Source organism: Pithys albifrons, chromosome 17 (assembly GCF_047495875.1).
Source record: "Pithys albifrons albifrons isolate INPA30051 chromosome 17, PitAlb_v1, whole genome shotgun sequence".
NCBI classification, from domain to species: domain Eukaryota; kingdom Metazoa; phylum Chordata; class Aves; order Passeriformes; family Thamnophilidae; genus Pithys; species Pithys albifrons.
Genome location: NC_092474.1, coordinates 1,484,736 through 1,509,664, shown reverse-complemented (window position 1 = coordinate 1,509,664; position 24,929 = coordinate 1,484,736). Strand labels below are relative to the sequence as shown.

General features: G+C 40.9%; 1 protein-coding gene across 2 annotated transcripts; it reads left to right on the top strand.

The window, feature by feature from the left end:
* Positions 1 to 339: 339 nt before the first annotated feature.
* On the top strand, positions 340 to 24,848 carry GOLGA3 (golgin A3). Of its 2 annotated transcripts, none has more exons than XM_071571919.1 (24): positions 340 to 480; positions 2,272 to 2,621; positions 5,420 to 5,701; positions 6,565 to 6,677; positions 7,136 to 7,827; positions 9,036 to 9,147; positions 10,389 to 10,695; positions 11,277 to 11,479; positions 12,242 to 12,379; positions 13,344 to 13,505; positions 14,307 to 14,675; positions 15,852 to 15,929; positions 16,885 to 17,148; positions 17,602 to 17,696; positions 18,350 to 18,566; positions 19,243 to 19,386; positions 20,014 to 20,211; positions 20,717 to 20,833; positions 21,321 to 21,460; positions 22,217 to 22,349; positions 22,558 to 22,680; positions 23,030 to 23,194; positions 23,391 to 23,554; positions 24,467 to 24,848. In XM_071571919.1, exons 2-24 carry the CDS (start codon positions 2,492 to 2,494, stop codon positions 24,672 to 24,674), a joined length of 4,554 nt encoding a protein of 1,517 aa, XP_071428020.1. In that variant the 5' UTR covers positions 340 to 480; positions 2,272 to 2,491; the 3' UTR covers positions 24,675 to 24,848. The 2 variants fall into 2 exon arrangements, with proteins under 2 accessions (XP_071428020.1, XP_071428021.1); XM_071571920.1 differs by having other exon boundaries at positions 341 to 480; positions 5,420 to 5,578.
* The last annotated feature ends 81 nt before the right edge of the window (positions 24,849 to 24,929 follow it).

Sequence of the window (24,929 nt, the reverse complement as noted above, 5' to 3'; positions counted from 1 at the left end):
GCGCACACATCCCACATGCAGATTCAATTTTTAACTTATGCACAACTTAATTTTGATTCAGGCGAGGCGGTGCCAGCCCGGGGCCCGCGGGGCGGGTGGAGCGGCCGCTCGGGGCGTGAGGGCAGCCCGGCCCAGCCCGATCGGCCCCGCCGCTCCCGGCCCTGCGCTGCCGGAAGGGTCCGTCTGGAAAAGCCGCCGCCTCTGCCGGGCCCGGCGGTGCCGCCGCCGCCCGCAGCGCCCTGCGCGGAGCCGCGTTCGTGCCCGCCGAGCGCCGCCGGCCCGGCCCGGCCCGGCCCTGGGGGCGGCAGAACCGCGGCGCGGAGGGGCCGCGGGCCCGGCCCTGGCGGCGGCAGCGCCCGGCGCGGGGGAGGCAGAACCGCGTTGCACCGCCGCGCCCTCCCCTCGCCTCCTTCCCTCCCCTTCCCGGCGGAGGCAGCGCCACGTCTCGGGCCGGCGGCGGCGCCGCGCGGGCGGCCCCAGGTCTGCGGGGTCTGGCCGGGCCGGGGGGCGGCGGGGATGGCAGGGCGGGCCGGGGCGCTGCAGGGGCCGGGCGGGGCTGGGTGGGGGCAGCGGGAGCGCCGGCCGGGTCCGAGCGCCGCGGCCCCCGGGCCTCCCCCGCCTCTGCCGGGGACGTGCCCGGCCCCAGCGCCTCCAGCCGCGGCTCGCCGGGCTGTGCCGGGGCCCGGGGCCCTCCTGGGCGGTGGCCAAGCCAAACCGGTGGGGTTCGCACAGCTCCTTCCCCGGCGAGGCTGCTGCGCTCCCGTGGCGGGCGAACACTGTGTGTGTGTGTGTGTGTGTGTGTGTGTGCAGAACAGGGATACAAAAGGACTCCGAAGCCGAAATACTCGAACCTTTAATACTGGGAATGGGATGTACAGGAGAAAGCCATTCTCCGTCACCCGATTGTTAAAGCGTGTTTTATGACAGAGATAACAAACCGTCTCGTGTTGATGGGATTTTCCCAAGGCGTGAACAGCCAAAATCTTGCATGCTTTTTGTCTGTAATTCATCTTGGCGACCTGTTATGTGGTGTCTATTTGCTGTACAATGGCAGTTCTTCTAGAAGTTTTATTGTAAGATTTGTTATACTGAAAATCTTTAAAAATCAATAACAAATCACAGTGAAGGCATTAATCTTTCTGTTTGGGGGAGGTTTCTCTTTTAGAAATGCTCTCCATGTTTCTGGCTCCTTCACAGCTCACCTACGTAGGGGTCACCTGCATGACGGTGTTTTCCTGTGTGCCCCGAGTTGCTGCAGCTCCAGTAACGCCTGGGAGATGCTGGTGGTGTTGCTGGTGACCAGGGCACTGTGGCACAGTACCAGTTACACAAGTACTCTCTGGAAATATGGAAGGAATGTTGCTCAAAATGTTTTGTGTCCATGTAAAAATGCAATCCAAATATTCCTGACTTGACATTCTCCCCACAATCCCTTCTTTCTTTTTTTTTTTTAACAAGGCATTTGTTACGTTTCTTTATTAAATAAGAACCGTGTCATTTGTAGTCTGAGTTCATCTGTCAGTAACTATTTGAACAAAATTTAAATACTTGAATATATAACAGTTTCAGATTGTATTAGTTGGCTGGATCTGGCCCCAAGGGCTGGGTCTGAATGCCTGGAGAGTCATTAGAAAATTCTATAAACTGTGTTTGGAAATCCTCTGGAGTGGTCATAGGAGCAGGCAGTGTCGAACTGCAGCCCAGCCCACACTGACTGCCAGTGCTGTGATGAGGAGTTCACGTTCTGTACACAGACTTGTCATTCTGCAGACAAGTAAACAGTAATGCTGTCATTTAATTTTTTAAAAATGTGAATTTCATACTGCATTCTAACTACAGATATTGAAACTTAAATAGAAATAGGTCCTTAAAATGAAATATATGGTATGAAAGTCCAGACTGTCATATGCAAAGCAAAATGCTACTCTGAATACTGGTTCACTTCCTAAAGCAGAGGCCAAAGAGGCATTTCCATTACAAGAAACAGTGATCTTAAATGAGCTGTCTTGCTGAATTCTATCTTCTTGCATAGTTATGCAGTGTATCAATGCTACTAAAAAAAAGTGAGCTTAAAAAAGCTGTTAAACAGATCACTTTTTAGCCCCAGAGCTGGATACTTGGGTGTATTTCATTGGCTCTATTGTTACTCCATGTTCTTGTTTCATGTGTTGAAGTTGAGCTGGAGAGCAATCTGTGGGCACTACTTTATTTTTAACTTGTATTTTCAAAGCTTTAATGCATGTTTGTAAATGTACTACATTTTATTTCTAGGGAATGCAGGTCCTTTGTGATTACAACATTGGCTGTGACCTGTTTTCGTGATCTGGGGTGAGCAGCTGCCTGTGCACACCAACAGCTGTGCAGCTCAGAACTGCTCCTGTGGAACACCTTGATGCTCTTGTTGCTGATGGAGAGGAACAGGACTTGGTAGTTCACTTGGTGGCAAATTATTCAGAAGAAAAACTTTCCAGGGATCTGGATTGTTTTTACCATGGACTCCCCATCTGTCCATCAGGATGTTCACTTGGAGAACAGAAGCAGTAATGGGGCTCCTGGAAACTCTGAAGAACTTTTGGATTGTAAAGCCAAATCACAGCCAGTTACTACAGATGAAATTAACAGTAAGTTATTTCATGTGCACCAAATAATGTCCTAGATTTACCCAGGCTTTTATACAGTCATCTGTTTTATTGTTCAGGTGATGCTGAAGGACTTCCTTGAGCTCAGGAGTTTTTTCTGTAGTGGTTTTAAGCAAGTTTGGTGAAGGCTCTGTATATGGGGAAAACTGTTTTTTGCTGTAAAACCTTTTCTTTTGAAAGCAAACCTGAATATTAACTTAAGTACTATGGGCTGTCAGTTTAGTATTTGTTGTTCAGGGTGTTACTCTGTCTTCTGATAGTGCTTCCAAAATACACATCTGAAATTATATAACATTTCTGAAATTATTGTTATGGAGGAAACTCATGACTGGAATAATTTATTCTGGCAGAAGTTGTTTTCCTAATAAATGAAGTTGCTTAGGCAGAAACCAAGATTTACTTTAAGTCTCCCTAAACTTCCCTTTATGGAAGACAGATGCAGGCATGTAATCTCCAAATTATCTCAAAATAACTTTTGTATGTAGACAAGCTCTGCAATAAAATAAATCATGCTGCTGTTTTACAAGAAATCTGAGAGACTGCTGATCTGAGTAGATTACAGAATCAAACTTGAGTTGGAGGGGAGCTCTGTGGTTTGTCTGGTCCAACCTGGTGCACAGAGCAGGCTGGGGCTGGAGCAAGATCTGGTTGCTCAGGGCCTTGTCCTGTTGAATTCTGGAAGTCTCTGCAGAGGGAGGTTCAACAGCCTCTCTACCCATTCCAGTATTCGGTTGCTTTCATTGTGAAAATATTTTCCTTGGATGGAGTTGCTCTCTGTTTCCCCAGCAGGTGTGGGAGGGTGTGTTGGTAGCTCAGGATGTGGTGGCTGATGGCTGGAGGGGTGTGCTCGCTGCGGCTGCGCAGACACACAGGGGCACAGGGGTTCCTTCTCTGAAAGGAGGTGACGTGGTGAAGTTGTAGCCTTCTTGTCCTGCAGGTTTGTCATCCACTCACAGGCAGGAGTGGAGGCCAGAGGCTTTATTTGCATTTCTTGCACTGCCCTTTATCAGGCTGGCAGGGTGTAGTTATGGGATGATTCATTCATGTTTTATGAAGTTGGAGATCCCATGTTCCTGCTTTGGCCTGTGTTGGAGAATTGAATTGTGGCTTACAAATAGGTCTAAAAAGACCACAGCTCTATTGACACTACTGCAATTAAATTACCCTACTTCAAGTAATGTTTAGATTCTGAGTGTCTTGTGGCCTCAGGAAGTTGCCAGGAAACCATTCCTCCAGAATTTTGCTCCAGCATCTCTTGTGTATATGTGTACCACTGACTGTAGTGAAGCAAAAAATGTAAATAAAGTGTAAAGCAGGTGCAGTACTAAGTGCAGTTTCTGGGAGATGGCCAGCAGCAGTATTTCTGAATGTGTGAGCTGTCCTCTTTTGGCTTCTCGTGGCTATTCTTAGCACTGATGTCTATTTCAAATTTGGTTTTGACAATCTTTTAGTTTGAAAATGTTAGTCATTACAAAGCAGTCTTTTCCTCTGTCCTCTTTTACTTACTATGACTTATGACTGATTGATAATAACTTCATTTTTTAGTGTTTTTTTTTTCTTTCAAAACTTCATAGTGGTTCATTATATGGGGAGAAAAAGGTTTAATAGCAATATGTTAGTGGGCTAGTCTAAATCAATAACTAAAGTTTTACTGAATCTTTGTAATCAACTTCCTAACTACAGGACATTATCTTAGAAACACTTTGTTTGGGAAGGATATGTTTCTCAGTTCTGATTTGGTTTTCTTCTTTTCCCTTGTATCTTCCTTCAGCAGACCTTAAAAAAGCACAAACTGCTCATGCAAGTCCATAGCTCTGAGAGGAGAGAAAAATTACAAAGAGGAAACTTCATTTTTGCACTTGCAAATACTTTGTGATCATAAATGTTAAATATTTTCAAACATCTTTATGGAAATATAACGAAATCTTACATATTATTTCAGTGAGTTCCAGTTACTCCAGTGATACATGGTATGGGAATGAACAGAAAAGCAGTGCCTGTTTCAGTATTCTGCTCATTTGAGATTTATAGTAGTTAATTCAGAGTTAGATACACAGTTTTTTTGCAACAGCAGGTTTGTAAATGTAAGTAGTCTCCTGCTAAGTGAAGTAGAAATGTGTGAGGAATCTGAAGTACAGACCTGTGAAATGTTTAACTGCTTTTGAATACGTATTTTTCCTGATGGAAAAGAAAACTCTAATATTAGTAAGTGGGGATAAAATTGGCATTAAAGTGGTTCTTAGATTTCATTTTAATTGGTAGATTTATTTTTTTGATACATGTGAGCTTGGCTACTGTATTTTTGATGAAGGTGTCCTATTTGAAAAAGTGTAAACTCAGTTTAAAATTGAGAACTGCTTGGCCCAGGCTGGAAGTTGGGGTGGTGGATGGTTCCTCCTCAGTGCCCAGCAGAATATCAAACAGCTGAATCATTCAGCAAGGCCTGCAGTTGCTGAGTCTTCCTTGTAGTAGGTGGCCCCTGAGAGTTCCTCACACTCACTGTTTTATGCTTCTAAACCTAACAAGAGTAAAAAAACAGTGTGAAGTTTTGAAGATATTTTGTATGATCACTTCTGAGGTCCTGATTGAAGGCAACATAGTAAAGCAATGAAAGGTACTTCTTCTGGTCTTTTAAAATAAAGAATCTCAAGTCCTTTGTAAAATTTCTTCTTTCCATGTTCTTACAGTTAAAGGCAATAGTAGTAGCATTGTAGTTGGGTGGAGGTGTGAAGATAAATGGGGTGGCTTAAAGTGTAGCTGAATAAAACTTTCTTTTCCAGCTACCAGGAATAACATCAATGACTTGCCAGATGAGGAGGGAAGTCTGGAGATAAACAGCAAAGTGGATGCCTGCCAGAATGGGCCAGAGTTGCTCTTCCCTGACTCTCCTGTATCTTTTGACACCATCAACAGTGAGCAGGGAGAAGAGTCATCCCCAGGTGTGACTGGTTTCCATGACAGCCTAAGGAAGTCTCAGGGAACTAGTGCTGAGGGCATAGTTCTTAGAAAAGAAGCTTTGCAGTCTCTCAAACTAAGTCTTCCCATGCAAGAAACTGAATTGTGTAAGCATCTGTTTATGGTGGTGCCCCTGCTTTCTCTTGCTGCATAAAGCTTTTTACTCTGAGCCTGGCTCTAAACTCCTATAACATCATTTAAGCTTGAACTGAACTTCATTTTTGCAGTTTTTACTTAGAACTCCAATTCATTTTCTTTCAGTAAAGCACCCTCTGCTGCAGCTAAGGCATGTGCCTTACCATTTAAAAATGGCTCTTACCTGGAGGGGAATTCACGCTTTCTGGGGCTGAAGCTTTTCTAATCTTCCTGACTATTAGGAGTAACAAGTGGTATTAAAAAACCCCACAGAACCAGGTGATTTTAAGCTAAGTAATAAAGAGGGAAGAACAATGAAGGGGAGAGAAGGGGAAGTCTTTATAATAACGTGTCTAATGCTGTGGGTGTTTTCTGAAATACTGTTTTTAAAAAGATTTACTATGGGAAAGATTTAATGTGAGATAACCAAAGGTAAGAAAACATATCTAGGGATGATCCTTCCCTGACTTGCAGGGAATGAGTGGACTGTATAGGTCTTGCTTAGTTTTATAATTTTAGTACTGTCAGAAATGCAGGACAGGTGAGATTAAATGACAGCAATACTTCTTTTCTTGCTGTATGATCTCTTGTCATATATATGTGGAGAAACTACAGCATTTGCAGACTGAGCAGTGGAAGTCCACAAGCTTTCTCAATGCTTACACAAGGCTGTATTTGAAGGGGTAGTTTGAGGTGCATGTTGATGGGCTTTCCTTGTGTTCCTTGCTAAAGCATGAAGCATGTTGCTGATGGTAGAAGGGGCTTTTACCTTTTGCGTCCCATTTGCCTGTGTCGGCATTTTCTGTTTGACTGTAAAGGAACCTTTCCCTTACAGGCTCAGTAGAGTCTTCACTCCCTTTGGAGAAAGAAGAACAAATCAGACTTCAGGCAAGGAGGCGTCTGGAAGAACAGCTCAAACAATACAGAGTGAAGAGACACCAAGAAAGAGTGAGTACCACACAGCAGATCTTCTAGATTCAATGTTTTGTGGTGAAGCTTGAAAACTTTACCCTTCCTGTGCTCTGAATTAAACATTCAGTAGTTTTCTCAAGTGGGAGAAAGCAGGTTTTTTTCTTCTCGACAGACAAAATTTGGTTCTCTTACCTCATCAGTGACATACCATTTTGTGCTACTTAAAATATGGGGGAGAAAAACACAAAACTTAAGTGACCTGAATGTTCAATTTTGACTATATTATTCTGTTAACTTTTGGAGTCTACCTTGAACATTTTCAACATGTATGTTCAGAACCTTGATAGGGTTGATTGCTGATGTAATTTACCTTGTTTACAAAAGGACTTGTATATTTAATATCAGTGTAAGAACTTTACATCTTAAGTTGGAGCAAAATAAATCTTTGATGCTATTTCAAAGTTAACATTCTGGAATTTATTGACTCCTTTTAGTCGAGTCAGTCTGCATCCAAAAACCGGCCCTCCAGCACCCTGGACCCCGAGCTGATGTTGAATCCAGAAATCCTGCCGAGAGCCAGCACTGTAGCCATGACAAAAGAATACTCCTTCTTGCGGACCAGTGTCCCCAGGGGCCCAAAACTGGGTAGCCTGGGACTTCCAGCATCCTCAAAAGAGAGAAAAAGCTCAAAATCCAAGTCCAGTAAGATCCGGTCCTTGGCTGACTACAGAACTGAAGATTCAGACACTAGAAACACTACTGGGAATTCTGTGGCTACTGATTTATCTGGTGGGACTCTGAAGCAAAGCAGAAGTGGTCCAGCATCAATTGTTTCTGAGATTAGTCTGCCCTCTGATGTGGATGATCGAATAGAGAATTGCTCCGTGGCAGGAGACAGCATTTCAGAGATCGATGGGAGTGAAGTGGGAATGAGGCTGGATGGAAATGAGAGCGACAGCTCTACCTACAGCGGCGTGTCAGGGAAAGGGCTGTACAGCAGCTTACAGAATTCAGAAAGGAAACAGGATACTCCATATACAATAAATGGCCAGAAGATACATCCTGAAGCAATGGGGCAATTTCCTTCCATCAGTGAGGTGCTGCAGGCTGCAGCAGTGGAGCATCAAGCCCAAGAGCAGGAAGGTAATGGGGAAGTACGGAGTAGGAGAGACAGTATTTCCAGCAGGTAAGAATGAGCACAGTGAGGCTACTGTTAGGCATTATACTGTCCTGGTAGAGTCAGCCTATTGCTCTTACCTTTTATTAACTTTGGATCTAGTTTTAACTTACATTTTGATCAAATCTTTTAAGATACAGATTCTAGAAGAATCTGAAAGGTCACTTCACTTGGGTACCTATTTGGCCAATATATCTTTAGAGAAAGATATTTTTGCCACTGACTTTGTTAACAGCAACTGCTTGCAGTACATTTATCTGTATTGACTTGTGAAGCTTTGTTCACTGAGTCATGGATGAGCCTTGGTCTGTGAAGTCTGAAAGTGTAGACTTGGCTGCCTCAGTGGTATTTATTATTGTCCTTTTCCTGATCTACGCATGTTCCTTTCAGACCTCACATAATTAACAGATGCCAAGAGTCTTGTCCTAGATACTCTTATCCTCTTCAGCCCTTGTAGAATGAGATTTACTCTCCTAAGCTTCTGTGTATATATGATAGGTATTAGCCTGTGATTCAGAAAACAAGTGCATGACTGGTGAACTTCTTAACAATGCAGTTGTGGTTTTTATCAGGATGCGTGTTTTATACATGCTGATTTTGAAATTACTTTTTTCCCTCTCCTTTGTTAGAATAAAATGCCCAAAGATTTTAAGGTGTGCAATCAGTTGCTGATGTTTATTCTGGCTTAGATTTATTTCTTACAGTAATGAGAAAAGATTTTTTTCTCTGGATGCCTTGGCTGTGCAGCAGGGAATGAGCATAAGGAATCCCTTACACCAAATACCTGTTCTTCCTTCTTTTGCAGTAGCTGGTGGTATTTTGGGGTGCATTAAAGCAGACAGTTGTGGACAATAATGGTAGAGGTTTTGTGCTCCCATTATGTCCCATTGTCTGTTTAAAATGAGATATGCAGATACAGAGTATAATGAAGTCAACCATTGCAGCTCTAGAATAAATAGCAAATACACTAGATTCTATTTGCTGCAAATACAGAAGACTGAAGTATAACACCTTAACATGAATATAGTATTTTTATCTCTTTGTAACTAAGGTTGTTACACTGTGTTCTGGATCTATCATAAAGCCAGAAAAAATGTCCTACAGTCTGGGTCACACACAGAGTCTTAGTCCCTCTTAATTTCAGTTCAACTTTTCTGCAAGTAGATGAGTGTTGTATTCTAACCCTGTAACTGTGTGTGTGCTGCCTCTGTCTCCAGTGTTTCTATGGAAAGCTCTGTCACAGGAACTCATGATGAAATGCTGCAGGTTCTGAAGGAGAAGATGAGACTTGAAGGGCAACTAGAAGCACTCTCACTAGAAGCTAATCAGGTAGAAAATGAATTTGCAATTCTGTATTTAGCAGATCACGTTAATATTTCAATTAATTTTCAAGAGACTCCTCCTTATTCCTTGTGAAATTGTGTTTTGTTAAAACCTTATTGAATAAGGTACTTCACAAGGATACTGTGGTGGGCTGACCCAGGGGTCCACCAGAGCTGCTCTGTCACTCCCCTCGTCACCTGGATAGGGGAGAGGAAAAGTACAATGAAAGGCTCATGGGCTGAGATAAGGACAGAAAGATCACTCACCAGTTACCATCACAGGCAGGAGAGACTTGACTTCAGGAAGTGAGTTTAATTTATTTCTAATCAGGTCAGAGTAGGGTAATGAGAAGTAAAAACTAATCTTAAAAACACCTCAACTCCCGCCCCTCCCTTTTTCCTGGGCTCGGCTTCACTCTGGAGTTCTCTACCTCCTCCCCTCTCAGCAGTGTAGGGAAACATGGAATGGGAGCTGCTGTCAGTTCCTCACGTGTTGTCTCTGCTGCTCCATCCTTTTCATGGGAAGGTCTCCTCATGCTCTTCCCCTGGTCCATCGTGGTGTTCTTACTGTGGGAATCAGCCCTCCATGAGTGCCTGGAGCACTTCCCCTCCTCTGCACTGACCTTGGTGTCTGCAGGGCTGTTTCTGTCACATATTTTAAACTCTTATCTTTGCTGTTCTTCTTCCATTTTTTTTTCCTCAGTTTCTTAAATCCATTATCCCAGAGACACTCCTGTTGTCACTGGTGGGCTCAGCTTTGGCCAGTGGTGGGTCTGTCTTGGAGCCAGCTGGCACTGGCCCCATTAGACTTAAGGAAGACCACCACTACCAAAACCTTACCATGCAAACCCAATACCAATGCTGAACAGGATAACTATAAAGTTAGTAAAGTCTTCAAAGATTACTTTTAAAAAAAAGTGGTGTTTTTGTATGTTATTTTTAAAAAGTCAAATTAAAAGAGAGATGATAAATCCAGAGCAATGCTAGCAGTGTGTATGAACTGTACTTTCTCTTTGTTTTAATTGAGGGTATAACACTTAAAATAGAAAGCATTCTTCCTTCAAGTGTAGACATACTTGTCTTATTAAAAATCCTGTTTTGATTACTCTCATACAATGCTACATGTGTTGTCTGTGCTCTCCTCTGTATTTTGACTTTTCAGGTATTTTTGCTGGGTATCTTTTTTGGTCACCCATTAGAGTATTTTCTCTTAAGACTTCTCTGTTTTGATTTTCTGGACACATTCAGGCTCTCAAAGAGAAGACTGAGCTACAAGCCCAACTTGCAGCTTTGAACACGAAGCTTCAGGCACAGATGGAGCACAGCCAAAGCAGCCAGCAGAAGCAGGAATCTCTGAGCTCAGAAGTGGCCACATTAAAGCAGTCTTGCTGGGATCTGGAACGAGCAATGGCTGACCTGCAAAATGCCTTGGAAGCAAAGAATGCTAGTTTGGCTTCTTCAAATAATGATTTGCAGTTAGCAGAGGAGCAGTACCAAAGACTGCTGCAGAAAGTTGAAGATATGCAAAAAAATGTTCTCACCAGAGACAGCACAGGTGGGATGCTGTAAATGTCAGTCTTTAAAATTGCTACTCCATAAATCATTTTTCAACATAATTTTGAAGTCCAGGAAGAAGAATAAATTTTAACATGTTTAATTAATGTCATGTAAATAGAATAGTATGAATTTTAAGATGATTGGTTTTTGTTTTGTGTCACAAGTGCCACAGTTTGCAAACTGCCACTGCCAGCTTGGAGGCATAAATACTTAGTCCAGTAACTGTTTGACAGTGCCCTAATTGTTTTCTTAGAAAATTGTACAAATAATGATTTGTAATGGTGAACATGTCAGGACACCTACTTCCTGATGTTAAATTAGTTCAAATTTTCTGCCTCTAGGGAACTATGAATGCTTACAGAAGTGATTAGTTTAATTTTATTATGCTTATGACCTGGTGCTTCACATTCTAGCACTTTTGCAGGAAAAGCCAATCTGTGTGATTAGCCATATATGCTTTTGTTCAAAAAGAAAGTCAAAAAAGACAAATCTGAATATAGCAATAATCCTTGAAAATTTGTGCATACAAATAGAACAATGGACTGCTCTAGTCCAGGGGTTTTATTTTCCTTTTTCTAGTTCATGATCTGCGGCAGCAGTTGGCTGCCTTACAGAACCAGCTTCAGAAGGTGCAGCTGGAACGGACCACACTGACCAACAAGCTAAAGGCATCTGAAACAGAAATCACATCTCTCCAAAATGTGCGGCAGTGGTACCAGCAGCAGCTCGTCCTGGCGCAGGAGGCCCGTGTCAGGCTGCAGAGTGAGATGGCCAATATACAGGTATTGGCATTGCCTTGCACATGGGACAGCTGAGAATCTGTTCTGTGTGGCATTGCAATGGACTGACTGCACCAGGGCAAGGGAAGGGCTACAGGTGTCATCTAACTAGATTTCTGTAAGGCCTTTCACATGGTCCCTCACAGCATCCTTCTCTCTACACTGGAGAGAGATGGAATTGATGGGTGGACTGTGTGGTGGATAAGGAATTGGTTGGACAGTCACATCCAGAGGGAAGTGGTCAACACAGTCTGCTCATGGACATTGGTGTCCCTCAGGGGTCTGTACTGGGACCAGGGAGGGGATTGAGTGCAGCCTCAGGAAGTTTGGAGATGGCACCAAGCTGAGTGGTGCTGTTGTCACACCTGAAGGACAGGATGCCATGCAGGGGGACCTGGTCAAGCTTGAGAAATGGGCCCATGGGAACCTCATGAGGTTCAACAAACCTACAGCACCTGGGTTGGGGCAATCCCTGGGATCAGCACAGGCTGGGGGATTTAACAGCCTTACTTTTGTATTCTTCAGGTGGTAAGAAAAAGGGCCAGGTGGTGTTTTGGTTTTCATCCTGAGGTGTTAGTTCACATTAATGGTGAGGCATAAATTTAACCAAAGCACTTTGCTTTTGTGGATGAAAAGTGCCACAAAAGTAGTAGCTGAAGTAAGACACGTATGGATTCAATGTAATTTTTTTTCTAAAACTCCTAAATTTGTTGGCCAAATTTTGACTATTGGTATTAGTCTGTGACTTTTTTCCCCTTCCTTTAGGCTGGGCAAATGACTCAAGCAGGTATGCTGGAACATCTCAAACTAGAGAATGTGACACTGTCTCAGCAGCTGACTGAAACCCAGCACAGATCCATTAAAGAAAAAGAACGTATTGCAGCCCAGCTACAGAATATTGAGGTATGGTTGTAGATGGTTTGCCTGAATTCTGTTCTGTCTAGGTTGTGTATTTGTTTTGCAAACTCAGGGCTGTTCTGGCAAAGTAACACAGAATTCTTACAAACTGGTTCAAATGCTGCATTATAAAAACAGTGGATATTTCACAATAAATAAATTTCCATGGCATTGTGAATAATAAGAGGGAGCAAGGCCATGTATTTCCCATTCAAAGGTGATCCTTACATTTTCAGTTCTGGTATTTGTTTTTAATTGAATTTTAAAGGCAACTGTAAGTGTTGTTTGCACATTCACGAACTTTTTCAAGAGAAAACTTGATTGGAAGTTAATCTAAATCAGTAACGTGCTTTTTAAGTGTGTGACATGGCTCAGTAATCAGGTTTGTTCTTCCTGCCTTCCAGTAATAAAAGTTGGGTAAAATCTAGGTCCAGTACAGTCACTTTCAAAGCTCTTAAAACCTTAAATTCCACTGATTTTCAGTGACATTCCTGCTGCTGAGTCTCCAGGGGCAGTAAAGCAGCAGGTTAGTGACCCTCCATCTCCAGGGTTACTAATGTGTTGTGTAAATGGCAGGAATTTCTATTTCCTGTCAGTAGCTACACTGAGTAGCTACAGCATCCAAGGAAATCCCTTTTGTTTTAGAATTTTCCCAAATAGCTTAATTTAATAAAGATTGTATTCTTTATGCCTTGTTTCATCAATTGAGTAAGAACATGGTGCTTTTTAATAGAAATTCAGTCACAGGTGTGCAAGACATTCACTGTTATTGTAAGGTGCCTTAAGTATATGAATGGGTGACTTCAGTAAAGGCAAACAGGTGTATAAGGCAGACATCAGAATTACTTGTGCTTTTGTCTTTCCTCTACAAATTTGCTTGATAATTTACTTTTTTCTCTTCCTATTTTTTCCCCCACTCTTCCTCATCCATTGAAACTGCAGTAGTTGATTCCTTGCTTTTTCTGTACAGGCTGACATGTTGGATCAAGAAGCTGCCTTCATGCAGATCCAGGAGGCTAAAACCATGGTGGAAGAAGACCTGCAGAGAAAACTAGAGGAGTTTGAGGATGAGAAAGAACAGCTTCAGAAAATGGCTGATTCTGCAGCAACATTGGAAAAAGAATTGGAGCAGGTAGGCTGTTTGTAATCAGCTCCTCAAGGGTTTCAAGGGAAATACATGTTTGGCTGAAAAAGCCATAGTAAATACATACTGAGCTCTAAACTCATTTTTAAAACCTGAAAGTTCTCTCCAAAAATGAAGTCCATATCAAAGTCACTGTTTCAGGAGAAAAGGCCTTTTTTTTTCAACCATCTCAGTAACAGCACTTTTTTAAATTTCAGAACTACTGTCTTGCAGATCCTAGGGTTTTTTAGTGAATTCAATATGTCATTAGTGTCAGTATAGACATGAACCATGGATCCATGTTCAAAGTTGTTAGGCAGTCAGGATGTCATTATATACATTTACACTTAGAGCCTGTTAAATCCATATTTCACTAGAGTCCTGCTTTAACCTTGTAACCTTTTGTAGGCAGCATGTCAAGGGCTGGAATGAGATGAAGTACATGATAGCTCAGTATTATATTCCATGCAATTATATGGTGTTATCATTAATAATGCTGAATTTACCTGTATATCTGCTATGGAGATATTTTTCAACTAAAAATTTAGAATACAGTGAATGTTATGAATATATTTGGCTTGTCATTCTGGTCATTGCTTAGCCTATAAGATAATAGATGCTGCAGAAGGCAATCAATGTAATTAATAGAGCAAACAGAAGAAGTAGCCTAGGAAAGTTAAAAAATATTTTCACCTCCTGTTATTTTCTTCTAGAAGCTAAAATAATAATTAAAATACTTGACTTTGATTGGAGTGCATTTGCAAAGATAACCTTTCCTTTGTATTAATTTAATCTTAAAATGCTTCTCAGGTCAAGTTGACTTTGCATCAGCGAGATCTGCAGCTTGAATCGTTACAGCAAGAACACCTGGACCTAATGAAGCAATTGACTCTCACCCAAGAGACATTGCACACCAAAGAGCAGTCCCTGCATGACCTGCAAACACAGTATGATGAACTGAAGGCCAGATTAGAAGAGTTCCAAAGTGATGCTACTTCTAAAGATGACACGATCCAGTATTTGCAGAATGAGAAGATTGTCTTGGAAGTAGCTCTGCAGGCAGCAAAAGCGGGCAAAGAGCAGCTTGATGAAGGAGTGACGCGCCTTGGAGAAGATACAGAAGTCACATCACAGATCTTGGAGCAACTGAAGCAAGAAATGGCAGTCAAGTCAAGCCAGGTAATGAACACAAAGGTACCTTATTTAAAGTAGCTATTGCAGGGAAGGATTGCCACAGGCACATGATAGAGCCAGATACATGGGAGGAGGTTGGTACATGTGAGTTCGTGTACCTGTGCAGTTGTGGGATTCATCTGAGGGGAATATTTTAGTCAGTTCTAGGAGAATATTTTAATCAGTTCTATCATTTCTCCTTGTTTGTAGACTGGCACTTTATATCCTGTTACATCATTGGTGACCTTAGGGTTTAATATCCCTTGGTATCTGTATGTGCTCATGCATTTGTGTAGTATGGGATGGGAAGCTGAGGTTAATCAGTCTTGTTTTGTCTGTTTCCAAGAGCCACCATCTTTCTTAAATCTATCCATTTTAAAACACAATAATTTTGAGTACAGATCACAGTTTGGGAAGTAATTTTTTAGTGTTCTCTTTTTCTGTGGCACTGTGGGCCACACATCCTTCCTATGCAGTAATTTGGTCATGTTTAATTGTACATTTTCTCTTGAAACAAAGTACCAGGGTTTGCTTTTGCATATAGCTGTATAGCAACCAAGGCTTTTTTCTAGTCACTGGACTAGGACAAGCCTGAAGTATATCTGTATTCTTTTTCTGTGTGCTTGAAATTATGGTGAGTCTTCTGTTCAGACTTTAGGTTTACAGTTGTGTATGATCTGTATCTTTTAGAGCATCCAGGCTTCATAGGAAGAGCTTTATTACTGAATACTGGTAGTGATGGATTCCTGGCAATCTTCAGAGATTTCTTTTGAAGACAATAATGGGACTTGATAGTATTACCAATAGAAGTATTGAAAAACTATGCAAGTATATTTAACATGGGGTTTTTTTCCTTCAAAGAACCAACTGGTTTCTCCATTTGGTCATGAATGTGTGAACAGATGCCATCCAGATACATCATCTGTACACCAATGATGTGTACTAAAACTTTATAAGGGGACTTTGTGCATTCCTTAGGGTTAACAGGGCTCACTGTGTGGTGACCTGTGTGAATGTATTTCTGTGTAAAATGTGTTATCAACCATTGAGATTCTTAGCCAGAAACAGGATCCTCATTAGATTAGGCACTTGGTACAAGTCACAGATACTGTCACTGAAGAAGTCACACAGAGTATGACATTTGGCATGAAAAACAATGTTTGCTTTTTCCCCCTTTGGCAGGTGGAAAATCTGCAACAAGAAAATGCCAGCCTCAAAAAACAGGTTCAAAAAGTGAAGGAGCAGTTCCTGCAGCAGAAGGTAAGCAAAAGCAAAGAAATTTTAGAGACATAAACCCAAGGAATATCTTTCTTTTTACAGTGAGGGCATGTACTTCGAGGTGCATTGTGAGAATACTTGAATCTATTTTCTTTATCACAGAACTGTGTGACATTGAAATAAAGAAACTATATAACTGACAGTTGAATTTCTATTTGTAAGTAATGTGAAAGTTGATCCACCAACCAATTCATGCTTGATGGGACTTCTGGGAGTTTGCCAAATGATCCACCACAGTAAATCTCTCTCTAGTTTGTTGGTTAGGTTTGCTTTTGCAAAAGCACTCATGAAAATCTTCACGTGTTGTCATTTCCTTGCAGCATTGAAAAATGATAGTTGCTTCAGTAATTAGATGGAAAATAAGTGTGTTATTGCAAATTTTATTCTGAATTTACAGTTTTGAAACAGTAATTTGAAATTGGTATGTCATTAGTGTTACACATATATGTGTCTTATTTATAGGGTGGCACCATTAATTTACTGCTTGATTGCTTATTAACCTAGTGCCAAAATTTATTGTAGTTTGTTAGGTTTGAGGTTGGGAAGGCTGTTTAAACTGTCACAGTTAAGCCCTGTTCTCATGGGAAAAGTCATTAATGGTGTGTATGGGATGGTTAATATTTTAAAATTAGTTCAGTTTTTCAAAATGGCACGTAATTAGTGCAGTTCCATGAAGAATGTGAAGAGTATCCCATAGTGCTGTGAACACTCAGAGGTGGTTTTTTAATGAACCCCCAATACATAGTATTATTTGTTATCTGAGCTTATGTAAAAGTCTTTGAACCAGAGTAAATGCAGTACAGAAGCTGATGCTCATTTGTAGGCACACCTCCCCCAAACTAAAAGAATAACAGTAAATACTTTCTAGTGAATTTGTCATAAATTTGTAAAGCTGTAACAGAGGTGACACTGTCCTCTTGTAACTCTTGTGTCCAAGGTAATGGTGGAGGCTTATAGAAGGGATGCAAGTTCCAAGGACCAGCTGATCAGTGAACTAAAAGCTACAAAGAAGCGGCTGGACTCGGAACTGAAAGAGATAAAAAAAGAGCTGCTGAGAATTCAAGTTGAAAAACAGTCTCTCGAATCTGAACATTCAAAGCTACAAAAGGAAGTATCTCAGGTTCACCAGCAGATGGTGGAAATAGAGAATCATCTTCAGTCAGTGCAGAAAGAGCGAGATGATATGGAAACACGCCTACAGGTATGGAGGGTGTAAAGCTTTGGACTTTGAGAGTGTTTCATTTAACTTAGAAATAAACAATGATCACCTACAAGATAAGGTTCTTGGGTACATATTTAATATTCTCTAGACATTTGAGCATATACCTACCAAAATTCTGTAAATGCATGACTGCTTGACCATGTGAGTGATAGAGGTGTGATTGGAAGTCGTTTCCGTGGTCCCAAAGTGAACTCCATCTGAGAACAAAAACCAAACTAGAACTCTGTTCATACATATTATGGCAGTGCCCTCAGAGGGAAGAGTTAAAAGAAGAAACAGAAGGGAAAGAGAAGGAACACAGAGAGCTGTGGAACAATTTATATTTAGAGATTAAAGTAATTCTGAATTTTCCTGCTTACTCTGTTATTCCCCAACATACAGCAAACATGCTTTTGTTCTTACTCTCATGAGTGCTTTTCCCTTTCTGTTAAGTCTTTGCAGTTCGATAAGGAACAAATGGAGTCTCTTGCTGAGGCAAATCAGGCATTAAAACAACAAGTAGAACAAATGCAAGAAGAAGCAAAAAAGTAAGTGTTCTTTTAGCACAGACAAAATAACTACAGCATTTGTTTTTCATACTCACCTCTCTAGCACTCACTCTTTTCCTATTCCCTAGACTTTCCTTTGGGAAATGCACATAGTCATATCCATGGCAAAGTGTTGGCTGTGCACTATGCAGGAGTTGCAGCTTCTCTGATTCACTTACCTTTTTAACCAACAGTCTCTGCCTTAACAACATACAGAGTGGAGATAATTACCATTCACTGAATTTTAGCCTTGATGGGCTGGAATGTTGATGTTAATGAGAACTACTCTTTTTTTTCCACTGGTGATCACAGGGTTTTTATGATACCTGACATATCCATCAAGAATCTCTAGATTAAACTGGATTCTCACTCTCAAATCTGTGTTATTTTTAGAGAAAGTAGAATATATTTCTTCATGTTGGCATTTTAATAACTCTAACAAAGACCTCTTAATTACCACAAGTGTTTTCTTAGAATGTTATCAGGAGTCTTCCAGGTATTTGTCTTGCCAACCTAATGGCTTTCTCTCATGACCTGGGTGTCTCTGGGACAAAGGGTTAGAAGTGAACATTGTTTTTCGTTGGGCCATGTGAAAAATTAATCTTCTGGTGCTGTTTTTCAAGCAGGTTTTGTTTTTCCATGGTGTTTTCCAGGGCCATTACTGAGCAGAAGCAGAAGATGAAGCGTCTGGGGTCAGACCTGACGAGTGCTCAGAAGGAGATGAAAGCCAAGCACAAAGCCTATGAGAACGCAGTCAGCATTCTGAGCCGGCGGCTCCAGGAGTCTCTGACTGCAAAGGAATCTGCTGAAGCAGAGCTGAGCAAACTGAAAGCACAGATTACAGATGGTGGAAATGACCAGGTTGCTCAGGTATGCAGATGTCCTGTCACATTGTACAAAGACACAGCTGTTTTGTTATTAACTCTAAGTCTTGAAATATTATTTTACCCTGAAGTGATGAAAATATTTGGAATACAAAGCTAGGTAAGGACATGGTGTCAGTGTTCTGAGCACTGAGAATGTAACTACATTTGAGAGAGGTGATTTGACAGGCTTTGGTTTGGTTTGGTTAGTTTGTTTTATTTGTATCTTTCAGCTTACCAATTGTAATCCAAACTCAAGAGGATCATTAGCCTTTGTGCTAGATTTCTGGATTAATTTTTATTGTTCGTTTGTTTGTAGGTTTGGGGCTTTCTTAAAGGGTTGGTGTCTGAAGATTTTCCAAAATTCTAAGTCTTACTGCTTTTTTCTCCTTGACAGTTCAAAGCTTTTCAGGGTAGCCATAACTTACTAATTTATGTTATGGCTGTGATAAGAAAATTAATTTACTGGGGGAAGCTCCAGTTCCTTGGACCAATGGAGCAAGGTATCAAATATATGAAGAGCAGTGGCTGGATGCAGGGGTGGAAAGCTCTGAGCAAGACTTTTAAATTAAATGCTAGCACTTCATTTGATACTTGCTAGGGAAGCAGGCTTTTTAACCAAAGCAAAAATCCTGCAGATCTGGGTGATGCACTAATGACACGTGTGATTCCTTTGTCTTTAGGAAAAGATTCAAGCTCTGAAGACAGAACTGCGAGCTGTGAGCAGCAGTAAGTTGATGCTGGAAAAAGAATTGCAAGAAGTGATTTCACTCACCAGCCAGGAGCTTGAAGAGTACAGAGAGAAAGTGCTGGAACTTGAAGATGAGGTGATTGCTGAATTTCCTTGGTAGATGGGTATATGACAGTAAAATGTGCCTGGGAGACAGGGAGAAATTTTAGTACTATGATTTTATTCTAACAGTGCAGGAAATCAGAACCTTAGATAGGAAACATCATGTCAGTGATCCTTGCAAATTTTGCTGCCTTGTGCTGGTTCTTTGTGGTTTCATGAGTCATTGTCGTATAGGGAAAAAAGATGAGGGAGAAAAATGGTTCCTGCATTAGATACCAGCTGTGTCTGGTCATGAGACAGTGAGGATGAATGAATCATTAGCTTTTGGAAATATCTGGAGTCATGGATCCCCAGGGATTTTGAGGGCAGGGTGGTGGTGTTCAGTTGTAGAGTTACACAAAAAATATAGATATATCAACTACTCTTGATCTGTATGTTAACAGTACTTCTGGATTCTGCTTTCTAGCAAGCATTTTAGTCTTCCAACAAAAAAAAATATCAAAGTGAACTTACTTTTTAATGTTTTTAAAAGAAAAGAAAAAAGAAATCCCTTTCTGGAAAAGCAAGATGTTTAGTGAGTTTAACTCACAACTTTTTTATGATAGTAGTCTGGAGCTGTTTGGTTACATTTGTTTGATTTGTGTTTTTCATTTGACTGTAGCTTCAGGAATCTAGAGGCTTCAGGAAGAAGATAAAACGTTTAGAAGAAAATAACAAGAAGTTGGCCCTTGAACTGGAGCATGAACGTGGAAAACTTACAGGTCTTAGTCAGTCCAACGCTGCTCTGCGGGAGCACAACAATATCCTTGAAACAGCATTGGCAAAACGAGAGGCAGACTTGGTACAGCTGAACCTACAGGTATTTGACTTTTTGATATAGTAACTTAAGAAAAGAATGAGCTCATATGATACAAAGTTGATGCGTTTTCTCCAACTCTGGGTCCCCCATGTGTTGTGTAATAGCACTAATATGGGGGGCTAAACCAGAGATCAGAAATGGGACTTCACTCTCAACAGAGTTGTTTCTTTTGAAAAAAATATTATCAAAATTTCACTATAATATTCACAATAGTGAAGGTGTGGTTCAATTTAGGTGGTTGGAACATACAGACTATGTTACATGCAGATTGATTGAGATGAACAGTTTTTATGCCACTAGGAATATATTCATGGAGTATAAGCCATAAACTGCCATTTAACCACAGCTACTTTAAGGCTGAAAGGTACCATGTGGAAAGAGTGATCAGTGAACAGCAGAGAGGCAGAGTGTTGTTCTGCAGTGCCTGCATTGGCTTGTGTTTGTATTTCCTCTACTTCCAGTGAGCCCACACAACATATGCATTTATTTTTGTGATGTGCTACAGGTTCAGGCAGTTCTAAAGCGGAAAGAGGAAGAGGATCAGCAAATGCAACAACTTATTCAAGCTTTACAGGCTTCCTTAGAGAAAGAAAAATTAAAAGTTAAAGATCTTCAGAAGCAGGTAATGGGTTATCTTTTGTTCTATTTACTTATAAGATAATTCAAATATATTTTAAAAGCATTTTATAATTGTGCTTTACAACATAGTGCTTCATACGAGGTCTTTGTCACAGTGGCTAATGGCTGAAAGATCAGTGGATGTCTCCTCAGTTGTGCCCTGTGTTAATCACACTCTCTGACTATCCAGGAAGTTCCATTATGACTTGCAATGCATGAGACATCTTGAAGAGATGAGAGTCCATCCAAAAATTCACAGTGAAGCAACAGTCCGGCAAACAAGCTTCTTCCATTGTAATTATATATAGTTATTTATTGCCAGTAGCATTAATCAGGACACCAATACTTAAGGGATTTTTAGACAAAAGGAGAAGTGTTAACATCTGCACAGTTTCCTTCTTGATTTGTTTTGTACTGCTTAAGTCTAACTCTCTTTGTGATTCACTCACAGTGACAGAACAAAGCAAAATTGCCTCTTTTGTCCCTGGTAGGAAGCAGCAGCCAAGGCGGACGCGGCGCACAACCGGCGGCACCACCGCGCGGCCATGCTGGAGCTCAGCGAGATCAGGAAGGAGCTCCATGCCAAGGAACTGCTTGTCCAGGCCCTCCAGGCTGAAGTAGACAAACTCCAGTAAGTAAATGGCCAAGATCTTAGAGAACAGTAATTAAAACAAATCCTCTGGAAAATCCATGGGTTAGTGAATTTTGGGGTTTTGCCCCTCTGGAGTAGATTGTGTTGATGTTCTGCAGCAGAGCCTGACTGTGAGATGCTTGTTTGGACTGCATTTTTCTCCCTTCATAATTCAGTTTGTGCTGAAGTGCACTGTATTTAGGCTAAACCATCTGCCTCATTTCTACTTTGAACACAGATTTATACTATTTCATGTTACTAGTACAGATCAGCACTTCATATCCTATTATTCTCTCTTTCACATACCTGACAAAGTACATGGAAAATTAATTTGATTATTGGCTATATTCCATGATATATTAAAATTCCATTTGTTTGCTTGTGTAGATGTCTTCTTAAATTATAAGAAATTGTCAGACCTACAGGAGAATGGATATAAGGTTTAACCCCATTCCTCCTAAAACAAAGCAAAATTGCTGATAGGTTTTTTACTGAATAATCTTTTGTTTGTAACCTGACTATTACCAGTGCTCAAGGACTTTTTAAAAACTTTTTTTCAATATTTAATTACCTGTTTCATAAACTCTTCCTGTGGTTTAACTCTTGCTGTGAATGTGTTGGCAAAATCTTCAGTCAAAGCTATAACTAACCAGGTTCCATGCACAGTCATGTCAGAATTACAAGGCTAACCCAGGGAAGTACTTGTTTTAAAGGACAGATTGTGTAACTGCTGTGTCTGTTAATCCTCCTGTGCAGGGCAGAGGATGAAAAACATTCCCAGGAGGTATCACAGTTTCAGCAAGAGCTGGCAGAAGCCAGGTCTCAGCTCCAACTTCTGCAGAAAAACCTGGATGACAAGCTTAGTGAACAGCCTCTAGTAAGCCAAGAGGTAAAAAGTGAACACTGACTGTGTTTATCCTTATTTATATTGTATTGTATGACTTTGTGTGTCTTTAATTCAGCATTTCTAATGAAGTTTTGCCAGGGTTTCTTAGAACCAGGAATGATTCGTGAGACATAAGAATGTATTTTAGATTTTGTGGTTGATGGCACCTGTAGATAATTCTAAAGATACCTTTTTTTATCTGCCCTGGTAGGTGGAAGACCTCAAATGGGAAGTGGAACGAAAAGAAAGAGAAATTGAAACACTTAAGCAGCAGTTGGACATGACTGAACAGCGCAGCCACAAGGAGTTGGAAGGGATGCAAGTTGTCTTGCAGGTATTTAATGTAGCCAGTGGAGATTCTGGTGGGTTGGAATGCTGATGGCTCTAGGGGGATAATTAAAACAACTTTTTTATCCATGAAAACTTACTTATGAGATGTTTTGCAGTGTCTGTAGTTGCCCAAGTTTTATTTTGGCTGTGCTGTGAGCTTCTTACTTCCTTGACCACATGCCATCAAAACAGGCTACTTGTGTTTTTAATCTGTGATTTTCTGCCATGGCAAATTTGTTTCAAACAACAGTGTTGTGTATTTTTTTAACTAGTTTCTCCTGAAAACTGAAAAAAAATTATAAAAACAATAGCTGGCTGGAATTTTTATTCACATTGATTCTCTTCCCATTTAGAATATCAAGACTGAGTTGGAGGTGGTGAGGGAAGATCTGTCAGTGACTCAGAAGGATAAGTTTATGCTGCAGGCTAAAGTGACTGAACTGAAGAACAGCATGAAGTCACTGCTGCAGCAGAACCAGCAACTGAAGTTGGACCTGAAGCATGGCAAGATGAAGAAGGTATTTAAATACAAAGAACACAAGTTGTAGGGTACAGGAAAGTACTCTGCTAATGCTTTTAAATTACCTAAGATGAATGTGCTTGTGATTCCTGCTCTGTAATGCAGATATGTACCATGTACCACTACTGTGACATGAGACTCTTTCTGGGTAGTAAAAATAACATTGATGAAATAATTCTTTTTCCTTTAACCAGAGGAAGGAATTGAAAGGAGAGAATAACTCCTCCAATCCTGTGACTCCAGTCAAGATTCCTGATTGTCCAGTGCCTGCTGCCTTGTTGGAAGAACTGTTGAAACCATCAACAGCTGTGAGCAAGGAGCCTTTAAAAAATCTGAACAGCTGTCTCCGGCAATTGAAGTATGACCTGTTTTCAGCCATACTAAATAATCTTAAAAATGTTTCCAGGAAACCAGCTGCCAGCCTAAGGAAAAAAAGGATTTGTAAAATGAATTCTTTTCCTCTTATTTGAACTATATTTAGGAGAGTAAGATGTGCTGTCATTGTAAGTGCTTGCTTATAAGGCCATTATCGTGGTGAAAGACTTTACAATAAACTATACAAAATGTCCATCCTAAATTGTACACAACAGAACTAGCCAGAAACAACTATTTCTAGTTCTTGATTGTGGTGGGAGTCTGAGCTATGTGGTAGTTAGTCTCTACTGTTACTGCAATAATATGTGAGGCAAGGTACAGGAAAGCTGCAGCTTCAGGGAGATGGACAGTTGAGGTTTTTAGGACAAGTGAGCTACTCTCATCACCTCAGTTGATGATTGAGGGAGGAAGTCTGTGATGATGTTCTGTGATCTGTACTACCAGACTTTGCTAAGCTGGTGTCTGACTAAAGTCATAATGTGTTTGTCTAGTTATTTTGCATAGAATCATAGAATGTCCTGAGTTGGATGGAACCCACAAGCATCATTGAGTTCAACTCCTGGCCCTGCACAGGGCAACCCTAAAAATCACACCATGTACCTGGGAGCATTTTCCTTGCTGCTTTCCTCAGCTCTGTGTCCCATGTTGTCATTCCAAACCTGCAGGAGTACCACAGTTCAGATTGCAGGCACCAAGTGCCTTTACTCTTGGCCCTCACTTTTGAATTAGGCATATTGTATTTGGTTTGCTCTTAAATTAAACAAGACAATTCCTGAACTTTTAGTAGATTTCTTTCTCCTGTATACACCTGTATCTCAGGTAGTCTTGGAGTAGGTAGTCTTGCATGTAGCAGTTAGTTTTCTGCTTACAAATTCTGCTTCTTTTGTTCTCCAAGGCAAGAAATGGACAGCCTTCAGCGTCAGATGGAGGAACACACCATTACAGTACATGAATCAATGTCTTCGTGGACTCAGATTGAGGAGAGGTTAATGGACATTGGTTCTACCAGTCCTGCAACTGCATCAGACCAGCAGGAGATCCCTACTGCAGATGAAAAGAAAGAGAATTGTAGTGTTAGTGACAAGGAAGCTTTGACACTATAATCCTTATCAGTTGTCTTTCTTCCTATTGCTTTAAGTATATAAACAAATCTTTATAAAAATTATTTATTTCATTTTTTAAAAATGGTCTTCAGAGTTGTGCTTTTGCCTGTAGAAGCAAAAGGCACAGATTTGAGAAACTGATGTAATAGTAAATGGAGAATGTTTTATTCCAAGGGTTTGTTTGAAACCTTGCCATAGTAATTCTGTCATGTTGGGAACTGCCAAGTGGTGAATCTGGCTCAACTGAGGGTTCAG